The following is a 15,437-nucleotide window of genomic DNA, read 5'->3' on the forward strand; positions in this document are numbered from 1 at the left end:
TATGCAACATAATAGGGCTTGATTTTTTGGGCCTGATCTAAGCTCTATGGCAACATGACTTTTTCCCCTGAAACATGGAGCCTGTCTTCCTGATGTCTCACAGGTCTATATTTTTCTTCTTAATTTGCTTCCGGTTAATCACTGTAATGTAAGCCTATGTGCCACACCACAACAGTTATCTATTTATTTAAATGTTTCCTTTGCTTCTATTTTCCACGTCTTCCCTTTTTTTTTTTGCATTGTAATTCATTGCCTTGTGATTGCACCATGTTGAATATTTGAACATCCTTTTGTGAACAGTTTGTTTTGCCTTTTTTTTGACCATCTTATTCACATTATACTGTCATATCACAGTTTGAGTTTCCACAGCAGCAGTGGATGTCGATGTGAGACGCAAGCTGTGTCAACAGGAATACGAATGGAGTATTCTTTCAGTAGCTCCTGTAAACATGATCATCTGAATGCCTTATTCAGAATAATGACAATAACCAGGTTATCAGTGTCTAGTTAAATGTACTCTGTGATTAATTTCTGAGCAAGGTTTTAAGAAAACAATAGCTATAAAAACACACATAACACCATAGCTAGATGTTGATAAAGGTAGAGTCGTGCTGTAAGCGAGATTTCATTACACATCTCTGTTTGAATGTGACATGTTTTGAAATTGAGTCATTTTTACAGACTGGGAAAGAAAAACAAGCAAAGCACAAGGCCAGAGAACTGACAATAAGGTTGATACGAACATTTGATGGTAAAGATGAAATGGAAATGCAGGTTATTTCTTCCATAAATAACAAAAATAATCCATCAAACCACAGGATCAGACAACTTCTTTTACCACTGCGTCATGTGGAATCATTTGTTGAGGATGTGATTCATTCTCTAAGCGTTCCGTTTACAGTATCTATTCACTCACACGGTGGAAATAGGGCATTTGTTGATGCAGTAACTCTGTGGCGAGGCTCTCCTTTATGCAACATGAGATAGTAAGTATTTTCAGCTTAGAATTAAAGGTACATTTGTCAAGTGTGGAGAACCTTTCAAAGATAGTGAAATTAGTTTCAAAGTTCTTAGAGTAATTACAAGCGCTGGAAAGTTACAGATACTTTAGTTTGCAGGCAGGTTGACTTTATCCTATCTTATCCTATCCTATCCTATTTTTACAAAGGTGATATTTGTTTCCTGATATATTGTAAGGCTGAATTGTGCATTTCAGGAACAGGAGGTTTGACTGGGTGACAAAGCAACAAAGAGGACTGGAATGACCGAAATGATAAAAGAGAGGCAAGGACACGGGTGCAACACAGGGTGGACAATCACAAAAGCAAAGAAGAGAAACGACAGGAATTTTAATAAGATTCAAAACAGGAAATAATACAGCAAAGGTTACGATTGCGTAACCACGGAGACCCCTAGTTCTCCGTCGTGGTGACGGATACGCACTGCAATTTCCCACCCGATCAGTAGGGGTCGCTACGCAAGGTTGTTGTGCTTCTTGCTACAGTGAGCAATGGCGTCCGAGAGAGAAAGACTGTTGTTGTTGCAGCTGAATAACATTGAAACAGTGGCCGTTTCTCACCTGAAATAAATATTTTCTGTGTCTCGGAACATAGTTTTAAGATCATTTGAGGCAAGAAATTAGCCATTTAGAGTCTAAACATGTGCTTTGTGTCTTAAGATATGACTTATTTATAGTTTGGCAGCGACGTTGTCGGCGGTGATCAGCTCCGCCTCTGTGGACCCTCGGTGCGCGCAGTGGCCGGCACAGAATAGCGTTATCTCGGCCTGTCCTGAGGACCAATCGCAGTCCTTGCCGTCTCTGTTGTCCCTTGACGGAGTGACGGACACTTAAAATAATATTTTGAGCAGCCGGAGACGACACAGAGACTCTCCGACAGGCGCTCCGGCGACGTAGAGGGGTCTCCGTAACCTACGTAGAGCACTTTACGCAGAAGTATACATTGGGCTTAAATTCAAGAAAATGAATTTTAATGAATGTTAAATATTTCCTACCTTAGGCCACTTGGTGGTGCAGTAGCTAGCATTCTTGCCTCGCAGCAAGAAGGTCACTGTTCCGCAGTCCAAAAACATGCAGATTGCGCCGCAATCAAAGTTTAATTTGATTTGTATAACACGCATTTAAAATAACATTAATTGTTTGAGCTTTTGTCTCAATGGAGAAAAAATGCAGACTATATACAGGCTTTTTTCTCTTTCCTCTCTGGTGACAAGGTGCTGAAATTACCATCCTTCTTACCAAATGTATTACCAAAATTACCAAACTGTCACATAATTACGGTAATGTAAACGTGTCGTGATATGCTCCGTGTTAAAGTTGATATCATTTGGAGAGAACATTAGCTTTGGATCAGAAAAAAACTTTTGGGTATGACTCTAAATTACTCTTGATGTCATTTGGAAAGATTTGTACTGAATTGACAATATTGTTCTTTTATTAGGAAAAGATAAACTTCCATCAACCTTCAGCCTGCGTGTGCCACTTTATATTTCTTGTTTTTCTTCAGCTCAGACCATTGTCTCCATCCAAACACCACCACCACCTCCACCCTGATTTGCATCACAAAACCTTGTTGATCAGAGGACATTTTTTGTTGTTCTGTGGGGTTTTGTTTTGTTTTAATTGATTTTGCTGCCTCCTTGGAGAGTGTGCCCTCTCTCACCAGCACAAAAAAAAAATGAACTGATTTCCAATTACACTGCAACACAACAAAAAAACACTTTTGAAAAGCTGTTATAATTCAACAACAACATATCTTCTAAACTTAAGCAAGGGGAAGGTGACCTTGAGGAGTGTCTTTCTGATGCGCTTTTCATTTTTCAACTCTTCGTGGCATGTGGTTAATTGGGGCTATGTGATTATGGAGGACAGATGTGGGTTTAAGATATATAATATTTATCATTAGTCTTCCATGGTTTTTCCTGATTAAATAAATAATACCATGGGAGTATGACAGAAATACTACTATGGTATTTTTTAATGGGTGTGCACATTTTGCTTTATCATACTATCATATGAAATTATCTTGAATTATAATTAATCTGACACGGTGTCAGATGAATTAAAAATATATAAATATGTTGATAAATGGACATAAATACTTACACAGATCTCATACATCATGTATGACGGAGTATTAGGGCCAAACTAAAAAGAGAAAAATGTTTAATCTTTCACAAATAAAATGAATTTGTGATGTACCAAAAATAATGACGTAATGTTATAAGAACAAATTTGTGATCTTACGAGAATAAAGTGGTAATATTATGAGATTCTTTTTTTTATCATTCTCTAATGTATGTATTATTATAGCAACAGAACACAGATGTAACCAGCGTTATCCTTGCAGCCATTTTTGCAGCCACTCTGCTTGGTATACCCTCCAAACTGAAATCCATTGAACAGTGTCTATGTTCTTAAATTGTTACTGCGATCACAACTCCTGCACTTTATTTGTTTATCTAGTTGCACTTTTATGTTTCAATGTTTGTTTTGTTTTGTAAATGTTGCCTTCCTGTTTCTTACTTTAACCTTTTGATGTGTGCTGCTGCCTGTCTTGGCCAGGTCACCCTTGCGAAAGAGATCTTGATCTCAGTGGGTCTTTTATCTGGTTAAATAAAGTTGTTTTTTTTTTTTTTTTTAAAACAGGCTGTTATTAGTGGCAGTATGCCAAATATTTAGTCAGAGTGCCGTCCCAGAATCTATACTGTGTGTGTCTGGTAGTGTGTGGCTGATCTTCTCACAGTTTGAAGCTAAACAAGGTTAATCTCTATTCAATATGTCATTGCTAAGACAGCACAGTGGGAGAACTAAATGAGGAAACGCACGTTTATTCGAATTTTGGCACAGCTGAGGCTCGTCAGTGCTGCCATCTGCAGCCTCCATACTCTTAGTGATGACTGTCAACAATGTGGCGGCAGCGACCGATGAATCATCATGCAAATAAAGAATAGCAGGACTCGGGAGGATTGGTTAAAAAATCTGAATCTGAATATGATGCATGGTAAATAACCGTTGAAATGACAAAAAGAGGACAGTTTCCTTTCAATCTGCCCGCTGCTCTTCTCTCTCCTGCTCGTTTGTGTGAGATGTTTCCTGTTGTGCGGCAGAGCTTATCGTTACATGCCTCACCACAATCATAATACTCATGTGACACAGGTAAACACATGAACTAAACCCCATTTCACTATTAATCTAATTTTTATATGAACGATTTTGTCCTAATATGATCACTATAATGTTGGAGCTGATTGTTGAGCTCCGCCCCTCCTCCCCCCACAACGTATTTCTAGGATTATTTATTTATTTATTTCAACAAATGCGACCTAAATAAAGACTGATGATGAGTCACTACTGCTATTTGGACAGGTTTTGACATTACCTGCATCTTTTTGTGTTTTGTCCAACAGGTTACGCTCCAGTCACAGGAATGTGTCACCCTGTGAGGAGCTGCACCCTGAACCACGAAGACGGCTTCTCTTCTGCCTTCGTTGTGGCTCATGAGACCGGACACGTGTAGGTCCCTCTTGTTATGTTCCTTCCTTCTTGTAAAGCCTCTGAGCATACATGTTCTTCTTCGTTAGGGTTGTGAGGAAAGTCCAAAGGGAAAATGATTTTACTTGAACATACAGTACTTACACTTGCAAGCATGTCGAGGGAATTTCCTGAGGCCTTCCTACTCCCTGGGATTTCTCATGAAGTGACACTGGGGATTGGCCTTAAGCACTCTGACACCAAATCTGTTCATGTGACCTGGCATTGGCAGGGATATTTTAATGGACCCTGCAAAGATTGAATATGATTCCATATATTGAGAAATATGGATATGCCTTGATGTATTAAGCCTGCAGTCGGCTTATGAATAATATCCCAATATCCAAGGTGTATGTGCATGTAAAGCTGCACTCTCGCGGCTCATGAAAAGTTTTCCTTTGAGATGTTTGCGCTTCTCAAAGGAGAGTGACACTACACCAGAGGTGGAATAAGTACTAAAATATTGTACTCAAGTAAAAGAACCAATACTTTGATGAAACATTACTCAAGTAGAAGTAAAAGTTGTCTTCTGAAAATGTACTCAAGTAGAAGTAAAAAGTAGTTCATTTGAAACGTACTTTAAATAAAAGACACAGGATATTACGTCACTTTTGTGACACCAGTGCTGGTGCTAATCACATCATCATTCGCCTGGTTCTGGTGTATATTTTCCCCATGTAGGTCTTCATTGTGCTGAATTTTTATTTTTACTCAGTAACGGATAGGGTTTATGAAGTAACTAAGTGCAATACTTGAGTCAATACGTACTCAAGTAAAATACAAAATCCTGATTTTAAATTGTACTTAAAAAATACAAAATACACAAAAAAAAGTATTCAATACAGTAAATTGAGTACATGTTTTTTTGTTACTTTCCACCTCTGCACTACACCATGCTTATGACATTGCTTATAAATATGGTCAAATGTTGCTTAAAGGGACACTGAGTAGTATTTATGGGTTTATATAACCCAAAATCCACTTTTGTATACATATTATGTGCTCCTGCATTGTCTAGTCGCTGTATAATAGTTTGTGTTTTATTTTCGTAGTGTTTCAAAAAGTAAAATAACATGGTCGCGGGCCGCTACTGCATTGCCACGACGCCATGTTTCTACGGGAGCCTGTATAGACAAATGCGAGAGAACAAATCAAGCGTCTCTTTACTTGTAGCGGAAGTCCCACCTCCACTCTCTCCACTTCGTCTGCTTACATCCGCGGTAGCTCGCCCTCTCCCTCGCTTCACGAACCTCATCTGCTGACACGGAGAAAGACGACGAGGACGACATTTGACCGGCTGAGGATACCGTAGCGCTCAGGGAAGGGAGGGGGTGAGCAGAGCAGCAGGTCTTTGTTGTAAATTTCAGCCTCTCCTCTAGATGGCACTATAAACTACTTACTTCACCTTTAAGTAGAGATGGGAATCAGTATCGGTCCGATCCTGGTCAAAATCACTGGATTGGATAGTGGACAGATAAAAAATTTAAAATCTGATGCAATCCAAAAAGCCTACATGTCACATACTTCACTATGCACAGACTGAAAAAATTGTGAAACAAGGCATTTTAGCTGAGTTATGTTTGGGCTGTTTATTTCACAAATGTGACTTAAGGAATTAACTACTTACTAATTAGCTTATTGACTCATAGCCATTACAACCATATGCTAAAGTAAATCCTCTGTAGTATACTCATGCAACAACATACAGCATATCAAAAAATCATCTTTCTCTAGTCAGTGGTAAAAGAACAGTGTCAGCAAAGGTTGAAACTTTCCTTTATTTGTGGAAAGTTTTATAGCTGGAGTACAACTTTATTTTTTTTTTCTTTCGCTGCACTTACATTAAATAACGCCAGTGAAGATAAAAAAAAAAAAAAATTGACTCGAACTGTTGACGTTGCACTTCGTGATCCGCATGTTGACCAGGACAAGCCTCTTGGCTGTTGAGCCAATGATTGGGTTTAAGAATGGAAACTAATAGGCTGAAGCTGGACCTCTCCCAAGTCCAGGAGGTCCTCTTTCTGTGATTCTGTTTGTCAAGAATATGCAGAGAAGCTTAAATCTTTGGGAAGGAAATCAATTCAAATCAAACCAATTGGAAACAGTACAGACTGATGGTTTCCATCACGGGGGACGTTCTCGGGGGGATTTACTGGGTTGTTGTTGGTCAGTCAGAGTGATGTTTAGTCGGGTGTGCAGCAGTGGCAAGCTTTGAATATATGAGCTGTGCTTTACGCTCTGTTCACCTGCCATTTGATTTCCAAACACACATAATTCCATTGAAAAATACAGTACATCCTTAAAGGTATAATATCTTTGTTGAAGTTGATGTTGCAGCTTAATATCTTTAATGATAACCTTAGATAACCTCTTAGGCAAAAACATTTTTTTTTACATTGAGGTGATTGTACAACTGAAGAATAACATAATTATTATTTTATATTCCATTCTGCCACATAGAAATCATTTCCCCTTTGAGTTTGAGTTTAAATATCTGAAGTCTGAAGGGTCGATTTATTTAGTTCAAAACATGAAGTACATGACAAACAAAGAGGAAGTCAGAAGTCAGAAACTGATTTTTTTGTTCATATCAAGAAAACTCTTAGTGCAAGGACATTTGTACATTTCTATAAAGGACCCAAAACCAGAAGCTGTTGTAAGTTGATGTACCGTCAAAATAGAGACTTTATATGAAGGTTGAAATCCTCTATTGCGTTGCTTTGAATCATTAAACATTAATTACATCCCTGTTATTACTTCTTACAAATGTGAGCAGGAGTAATTCCACACACTGAAAATGTAAATGTAATGAACAGAGGCGCATAAATAACATATCAGCCTTACTGTATATGCAAACCCTGAGGCTTTCCCCTTCTGTACATTCATACTGACTGTGAACATGGTAGAACATGAAAGACATCATCCCACAATCCGCTCTCCTCATTAAACCCATGTGTGTTATTAATGAGTCCTACTTAATAAATCATTAATAAAGATGAGCTCTTTCTAAGTCTGTTGAGAGAGCTGTCAAAAGTGATTGACAGCTCAAAGTGATGAGTGATTATGAGTTACATCATAATCACTCATCTCAAATTGTAAGAAACAAAAACATTTTTTTTTGTCATATACAGTAGCAGTAAATACATGTTCCAAATTGCAAAGGTTGAAAGAGTACTGAAATATTCTACTCAAGTAAAAGTACCACTATTTTGATAATGTTTTACTGAAGTACATGTAAAAGTACTAGTCTAAAACTTTACTGGAGTTAAAGTAAAAAAAAAAGTAGCTTGTTTAAAATGTAATAAAAGTTACTTAATTACTTTAATAAGAAGGCTGGGGTTCTTTCTTGTGTCGTGCAAAAAGGTCAACAGGACACACATCTCACATTAATTGTTTTTAATTAAAGACAAACCTTTACAAACTAAAGTGCTGACAAAATAAAATATGTTAACACCTCACTAACTGGGTAAAGGTCACAAATGCTTCAACTTTCTCACTCACTCGGGGACCCTAATTAGTGCCCATTCACCTGTCCTCATCATTCACCTGTCCTCATCATGCACCTTGTCCTCATTATTCACATGTCCTCATCATTCACCTGTCCTCATTCACCTGTCCTCGTTATTCACCTGTCCTCATCATTCACCTTGTCTTCATTATTCGCCTGTCCTCATTGTTGATCATGGTTATGTTCAACAAAGAAGATTCACCTGTCCTCATTATTCACTTGTCTTCATTATTCACCTGTCCTCCTCATTCACCTGTCCTCATTATTCACTTGTCTTCATTATTCACCTGTCCTCATTATTCGCCTGTCCTCATTGTTGATAATGGTTATGTTCAACAAGGAAGATTTACCTGTCCTCATCATTTGCCTGTCCTCATCTTTCACCTGTCCTCATCATTCACCTTGTCTTCATTTTTCACCTGTCCTCACCATTCACCTGTACTCATCATTTGACTGTCCTCATCACTCACTTGTCCTCATCAGTCACCTGTCCTCATCATTCACCTTGTCTTCATTATTCACCTGTCCTCATTATTCACCTGTCATCATTCACCTTGTCTTCATTATTCACCTGTCCTCATCATTCACCTTGTCTTCATTTTTCACCTGTCCTCATTATTCACTTGTCCTTATCATTCGCCTGTCCTCATTATTCACCTGTCATCATTCACCTTGTCTTCATTATTTACCTGTCCTCATTATTCACCTGTCCTCATCATTCACCTTGTCTTCATTATTCACCTGTCTTCATTATTCACCTGTCCTCATCATTCCCCTGTCCTCATTATTCACCTGTCCTCATCATTCACCTGTCCTCATCATGCAACTGTCTTCATCATTCATCTGTCCTCATTGTTCACCTTGTCTTCATTAAACACCTTTCCTCATCATTCACAGGTCCTCATCATTCACCTTGTCCTCATTATTCACCTGTCCTCATCATTCACCTGTCTTCCTGAGTCATGTCCTCATCATTCACCTGTCCTCATCATTCCCCTGTCCTCATTATTCACCTGTCCTCATCATTCACCTGTCCTCATCATGCAACTGTCTTCATCATTCACTTGTCTTCATCATTCATCTGTCCTCATTGTTCACCTTGTCTTCATTATACACCTTGTCCTAATTATTCACCTGTCCTCACCATTCACCTGTCTTCCTGAGTCATGTCCTCATCATTCACCTGTCCTCATCATTCACCTTGTCTTCATTATTCACCTGTCCTCATCATTTGCCTGTCCTCATCATTCACTTGTCCTCATGATTCATATGTCCTCATCATTCACCTTTTATTTATCATTCACCTGTCTTCATCATTCTCCTGTCCTCACCATTCTTTTGTCCTCATTATTCGCCTGTCCTCACCATTCTCCTGTCCTCATCAATTTTAGATTTAAGAAAATGACTTCTAAAAGTACAAGTACACTTAAAGCCTACTTAATCACAGCCTGGGTAAATTTAATTCATTACATTATTGCCAAATTGTCACCTCTCTGAAATAGGAAGAAGCCAATAAAAAGAGTGCATCATAGAAGATCAACACAGTGCAATGATCGTTCGTCCAAAGCTGCAAACATTTAGTGATGATGCACAAAACTAAACAAGCATCGAAATTCAATGCTGCTGTGTTGCCTTATGCTCTATAAAGCATCATTGTTCATCTCCATAAAATCAGAGTCCTTTTGTCACTGGCGATCACAGTTATTATAGACATTGTTGATCATGGTTATGTTCAACAAGGAAGATTAGGCTCAATTATTGTAGATGTGGATTATGAGATGAGGATCTTCAATAACACCTCTGCACCGAATGAAGGAGGGATTAAGATGACAAAGAGATGTGCTTATGTACAGTATCCTCCTGCAGATGCGATCTGTATATTACACGTGAGACATTGCTCACGTGGCACAGTATAGGGATTTATCTTCATAAGGACAAGGACAAGAGGGACATAGGCTTGTCACGTGAAAGATAATGCATATGTACTGTATTGTACATATGTATTTATGTGGGAAGATATAATAGCTTCCTTGGTCTGAACCAATACTCTCATTAAGTTAAGTAGCTCTATTGTTAAGATGATTAATTGACTCAGGGTTTCTCACTCCTGGTCCTGGGGAGCCACTGTCCTGCATGTTTTAGATGTTTCCCTGCTCAAACGCACCTTATTAAAATGGTCAGCTCTGCTGAAACCTGACAACAACCATTTATTTAAATCAGGTGTGGTGGAGCAGGGAAACACCTTAAAACATGCAAGACAGGATTGAACAACATATAACAATATTAAAGAAGGACTTCATGTATAATTCAGAGCATATTGTGACTGAATTTGACTGGAAGTCAGTGTGAATTAAAAATATAACAATGATTCTTTATTTTTTTGTAATCCTAACTAAGGATGCACCAATCCACTTTTTCTTCACTTCCTATCCGATACCTGAATTTGGATATCTGCCTATACCGATACTATTTGTTTTAATATTGTTATCATCATTACTGTTGATATTATACAAGGCTTTAATAAACTCCAAGTATGATAAGTACGACTTAAAAGCGACTTTACAGACCCCTTTACAGATTTGTTTTGTTTTTAAAAACTGTGACAAATCCAGCAACTTTCTGTCATAAACCTAAATACTATGAGAACGCACAATTCTGCCACATGAGTGAGATCCATCAAACTTTATTTACTGCGGGGCGGTGAGTCACACACACCCACTCACATACACATGGTGAGCGCAGATCATTGATTAAATGTTTTGGCGTTTTTGTCCACCAGACATTTTGGCTGGTGACATTTTTTTGCCAGCCAAATTCAAGCGACAACGGCCAAAAAACCGGCATATTCCGGCGGACGTAAACCCTGGCTTGTAGGAGTGTGATTTTCATCGTTTTTATGCCGCTGTCAGTACTGTTCTCCTCAGCGAGCAGGCGTTTTAAAGCGCTGACGGCTGGGATTATGTCGGCTGCAGCGGAGCTGATTTTCCTGGTTAACCCCTGGACAATAATGTTCGCCTGCTAGCTGGCTGTAAACTGTGGAATGTGGAAATTCCTGAACTGACCCGTGCATCATTACTCCTCGTCTCATTGAGACACGCCTCCGCTCAGAAAATCCATTCCACTTTTTGCAGCCAGCTAACAGAGCAGTCAGGGAATCACTTTTTCAGCCTTTTTCAGCAGACAACATTAAAGCATAGACATATTGGATCAGAATCTCTACGATTGGATCGGAAATTCCCAGGTGTGAATGTCACCCCTAAGTGACTTATTGAGGATTAAAAACAAAGTTTAGAATCTCACAGTAATCAGGTCACATATAAAAATGGCATCTGTATAAAGAATTGCATTTTCTCGTGTTGATTGACATCTGCTGCATTTGGGTCAGGGACAAAAAGAGCACCTGGTATCTCTTTGAGATGAGCAGTATAATGTCACCATGGGTCAAGTACAAAGTAATAAACCGCAAAACGTCTTCGCAACGGCACAGAGAGCAATGCCAAATGAGTTCAGGTGCTTTGTCCTTCAGTTCCTCCAGGAGATGGTTTTCAGCACAGACGAGTCTGTCAGTAATTGTGTAACCTGTGTCCACATAAGATGTGACCTGCCATGGTAACGCTAATCTCCAGAGGGATTAACAGTGGGGCTGCGTAATAGCTTGTTAGTTCCAGGAGATACTGTATATGCACAGTTTGCTCTTCTGAGATGAGAGCGACACGACACTGTGAATACACTCAAAAATACTCAAATATATACATATGATATTTACATGTGGTAGAAGCAATGACATTTTGCTGGCTCTTTAAGTGTTAAATAAGTGTTATGAAGTGACTTTCAAAATATAATTGTGTTGATTCCATGTATTGATTTTTTTTTTTTTTAAATCAACATATATATGTATGCACACACACCTGTATTTATGTATGTATGTATATATATATATATATATATATATGTGTGTATGTATATACACTCAACAAAAATTTTAACGCATACAGAAGAACTTGTAGTTATTATGTGACAAATCAGAGTAACGATCCAAAAATAACAAGTACAACTTTGTCAATAAAGTGGCTTTAATTTGCGAGCATTAGGATACATTTCTGCCGGGCTGCTGTGAGGTCGAGACCATGGTGTGGTCGATGTGCTCGGTGATTCTCCTCTCGCAGGCGGTTCCTGACTGTCTGCGCTGAAATCCGCCTATTGTGCAGACCAACAGTCACTTGTCAATATGCCACAGATGTCACAAATCATGAGGGAGCGTGCCTGGGCATATTGCATATTGACAAGTGACAAAAGTCCACATTTTGATGTGCCCTTTTATTGACCAGACCATAAGGAGTGTCTGTGTGTACTGGTCACGCATATTGACCACCACTCTGCTATGCTCCATGACTCTTGTGAGTTGAAATACTAAATCTGCAGTTCTGGTCGCTGGGCGGAACCGATCACGGAGGTGCTGGAGCCGCATGTACCGGTCCTGAGCGGGCGTGGTAACACATGGCCGGCGGGCATGTGCACGGTTCGCTGTCGTTCTAGTCTCTCTGAAAGGAGTCCACAGGCGGCTGACAGTGGAATGATGCATATACTGTTGTGTTGCCACAGCTGTAACGCTCAACCCAGCACTCAGCATGCCAATGGCACGCTCCCTCATGATTTGTGACATCTGTGGCATATTGAGTGACAAGTGACAAAAGTCCACATTTTGGTGTGCCCTTTTATTGACCAGACCATAAGGAGTGTCTGTGTACTGGTCACGCATATTGACCACCACTCTGCCATGCTCCATGACTCTCGTGAGTTGAAATACTCAATTTGAGATTGTAGTCAATAGGAGTGGCCAAGTGACACTGGACTACTGGGTCTGAGCAAAACAAGTCATTCCATAAACAAATGCATCAAGAATCTGAGCAAATGTCATGACATTCTATTTTTGTTCATCATTTAAAGTTTGTGCGTTTATATTTTTGTTGGGTATATATATATATGTATATGTGTATATGTATGTGTGTATATGTATATATAATTATATAATAGCTTTTTAAACCAGGAAAAGTCAAGACAATACAAGACGATTTTCAAAGTGAATGAGCAGTCTTTCATTTGAAGCCTTAGTTAGGTCCAGGAGACATAATGCATAGTATGTTAAAGTTACATGAAGCGAGTATATTCTTCGTTTTGAGTTTTATCTGTGTGCTGATTCTGAACAAATATCAGGTCAAAGAAAGTGAATTATTTAATAAATTGTAACAAGAACACCATGCCACTTGATAACAATGAAAGGTACCTGTCATCACGAGTCTCTAAAGACACTCAGATTCAGACACAACAGCTGCAGACAAATATTTGCCTGGATTATTTCAAAGTACCAAGTAAAGGAAGTATCCAGGACCGACCTTATGACTTAAAGAATGTTGCCATTTATATATATTTATATTTATATATAGCTCCCGCTGAAGGATACAATATCGTATTTGTATTTCCACTTTTGTCGGTTGTGACAGTCCATTTGCTTGTCTCTCTCCCTGTGGGAGCAGGTTGGGCATGGAACATGACGGCCAAGGCAACCGCTGCGGGGACGAGACGGCGATGGGAAGCGTGATGGCTCCCCTGGTGCAGGCGGCCTTCCATCGATACCACTGGTCCATGTGCAGCGGACAGGAGCTGAAGCGATACATCAAGTGAGTTCATGCGTTTGCAGGTCAAGCGCGAAACACTGTGAGCCGTTGAAATTGTAATCAGCTGACAGAGGAAAACTGAGGGTATACATGAGAAGTGGCATCATGCCGGTTTTTTTTTTTAAACAGAGCTGTGTAGTGTGTGCCTGAATGTGGCTCAGTTTATGCACCCAGAGCTTCTGACGGGTTAATAATCTGCAGTTTCACTCAGCTATAAAATCAATTTCTGACTGGGAATGTTAAGCAGTGCGTGAACACAAACTACTGACAGACAATACGATGAGATGACAGAGGCAATGTGCAATCAATCACCATGTATTTCACCATGTGTTTGTAGAGCAGCTCCAGTCTACTATACTTTGCAGGGGGGAGAAAAAAATACATATATATCTATATATATATGTACTGTATGGTGTTTGCTGCAGAATGGTTAATTAAGATCAAAATCTTGACAGCTTTTGTTCTGAGGGAGAAAGTGAAACAAGCTCCTGCTGGGATATTAAAGAGAGAGCAGATATTCAACATAATATACACTTGCAATAATGCATGCAGTTCGTCTTGTCTGACTGTGAGCGAGGTTTAGACGTGCCTCTCGCCAGGTAAGCTTGGATTTGCTGCAGCTCAGCCACTTTCCACCAGCTTACCACATGCCACTAAATCCCCCCCCCTAAGCTGAAATATAAACACTGTGGAAGGAAGACTCAAAAAGGAGTTGACGATGCCTCTGAAAGACTAATGCGGCATCCAGCAGCAGTTTCGACAATTATTATATAAGTGGTTGCGTGTTTTGCATTCAGTCATTCAGAGGAACTAGCGATTCTAGAGAATGAAAATGAAGTTTGAGTTAACGATGTTCAGTAGTCATACAGTAAGTGAACAGAGTCGTGTATTTGGAATGTAAAATTACATTTAGGAACCTTCATTTGACACTGATTGGGTTTCAAGAGCTACTTTTGAACACAAGCTAAAATTGAAACATTTCCTCCTTCCCAGTGTCCTTTAGTCAAATCTCCAGATAATGTCCAAGTCACTCCATGTGAGAATACAGCAGGAAAAAAAGTGTAGTAAGTCAGGCTTCCTGCCCTTGCCCGGGTTGTTCCAAGTCTCTGTTGTTGTTAATGTCTCTGACCCAGACGGTCTTCTGATGAGTTCCTCTCATATCTGAATGGCAAACACTGGAACATGTCAGGAAAATGTGGCCCTCCAGTTTTTTTTGCCAATGTCGGAATCACCGTCCCATTCATTGCAGCAATGGTAAATTCTGTGTAATTCCAAGGCTCTTATTAAACAAGTGTACCAACTAATTTCCCTGCACTCTGCTCCAAATCACCATTTTCCTAAACTATATTGGCAATGAAACTGTCTACAGATGTATTGCATTTAACAGCTGCTGCTGGTGTTGTGGAAGGGTTTTTGGAAAGTTACACGGCGTCAACAAAACTGTAAAGTGCACGCTAGACTAGAGACAGACTAAACACGGGGCACGAATACTGCAATGTAAAAATTGATGGAGAGTTTGTGAGTGAGTCAACTCTTTGTGTCAGTTTCCTAATTATTCCATTTCATCAAGCTCTCCTTTCAAAAACATTTTGAAAGAAAGCTTTTCCCAATGCTGCTAGATCTGCCCTTCAACTCACTCACAACTAGTGTGTGACCCGCCTTAGCAGTACTGTCTGAATCTACTCAAGGGTGAAGGACACAA

The 15,437-nt window shown here is 39.4% G+C and overlaps 1 protein-coding gene across 1 annotated transcript in view; it reads left to right on the plus strand.

The window, feature by feature from the left end:
* The window catches only part of adamts3 (ADAM metallopeptidase with thrombospondin type 1 motif, 3), a gene marked incomplete at its 5' end in the record, with an annotated part of 149,063 nt that overhangs the window by 93,589 nt on the left and 40,037 nt on the right, over window positions 1-15,437 (plus strand). The window contains 2 exons of the mRNA XM_083904897.1: window positions 4,429-4,534; window positions 13,595-13,738. Coding sequence (XP_083761023.1) covers window positions 4,429-4,534; window positions 13,595-13,738 — 250 coding nt within the window. The remainder of the gene's footprint in view (window positions 1-4,428; window positions 4,535-13,594; window positions 13,739-15,437) is intronic.

Source organism: Microchirus variegatus, assembly GCF_963457635.1.
Source record: "Microchirus variegatus genome assembly, chromosome: 18".
In the NCBI taxonomy this organism is placed as follows: Eukaryota; Metazoa; Chordata; class Actinopteri; order Pleuronectiformes; family Soleidae; genus Microchirus; species Microchirus variegatus.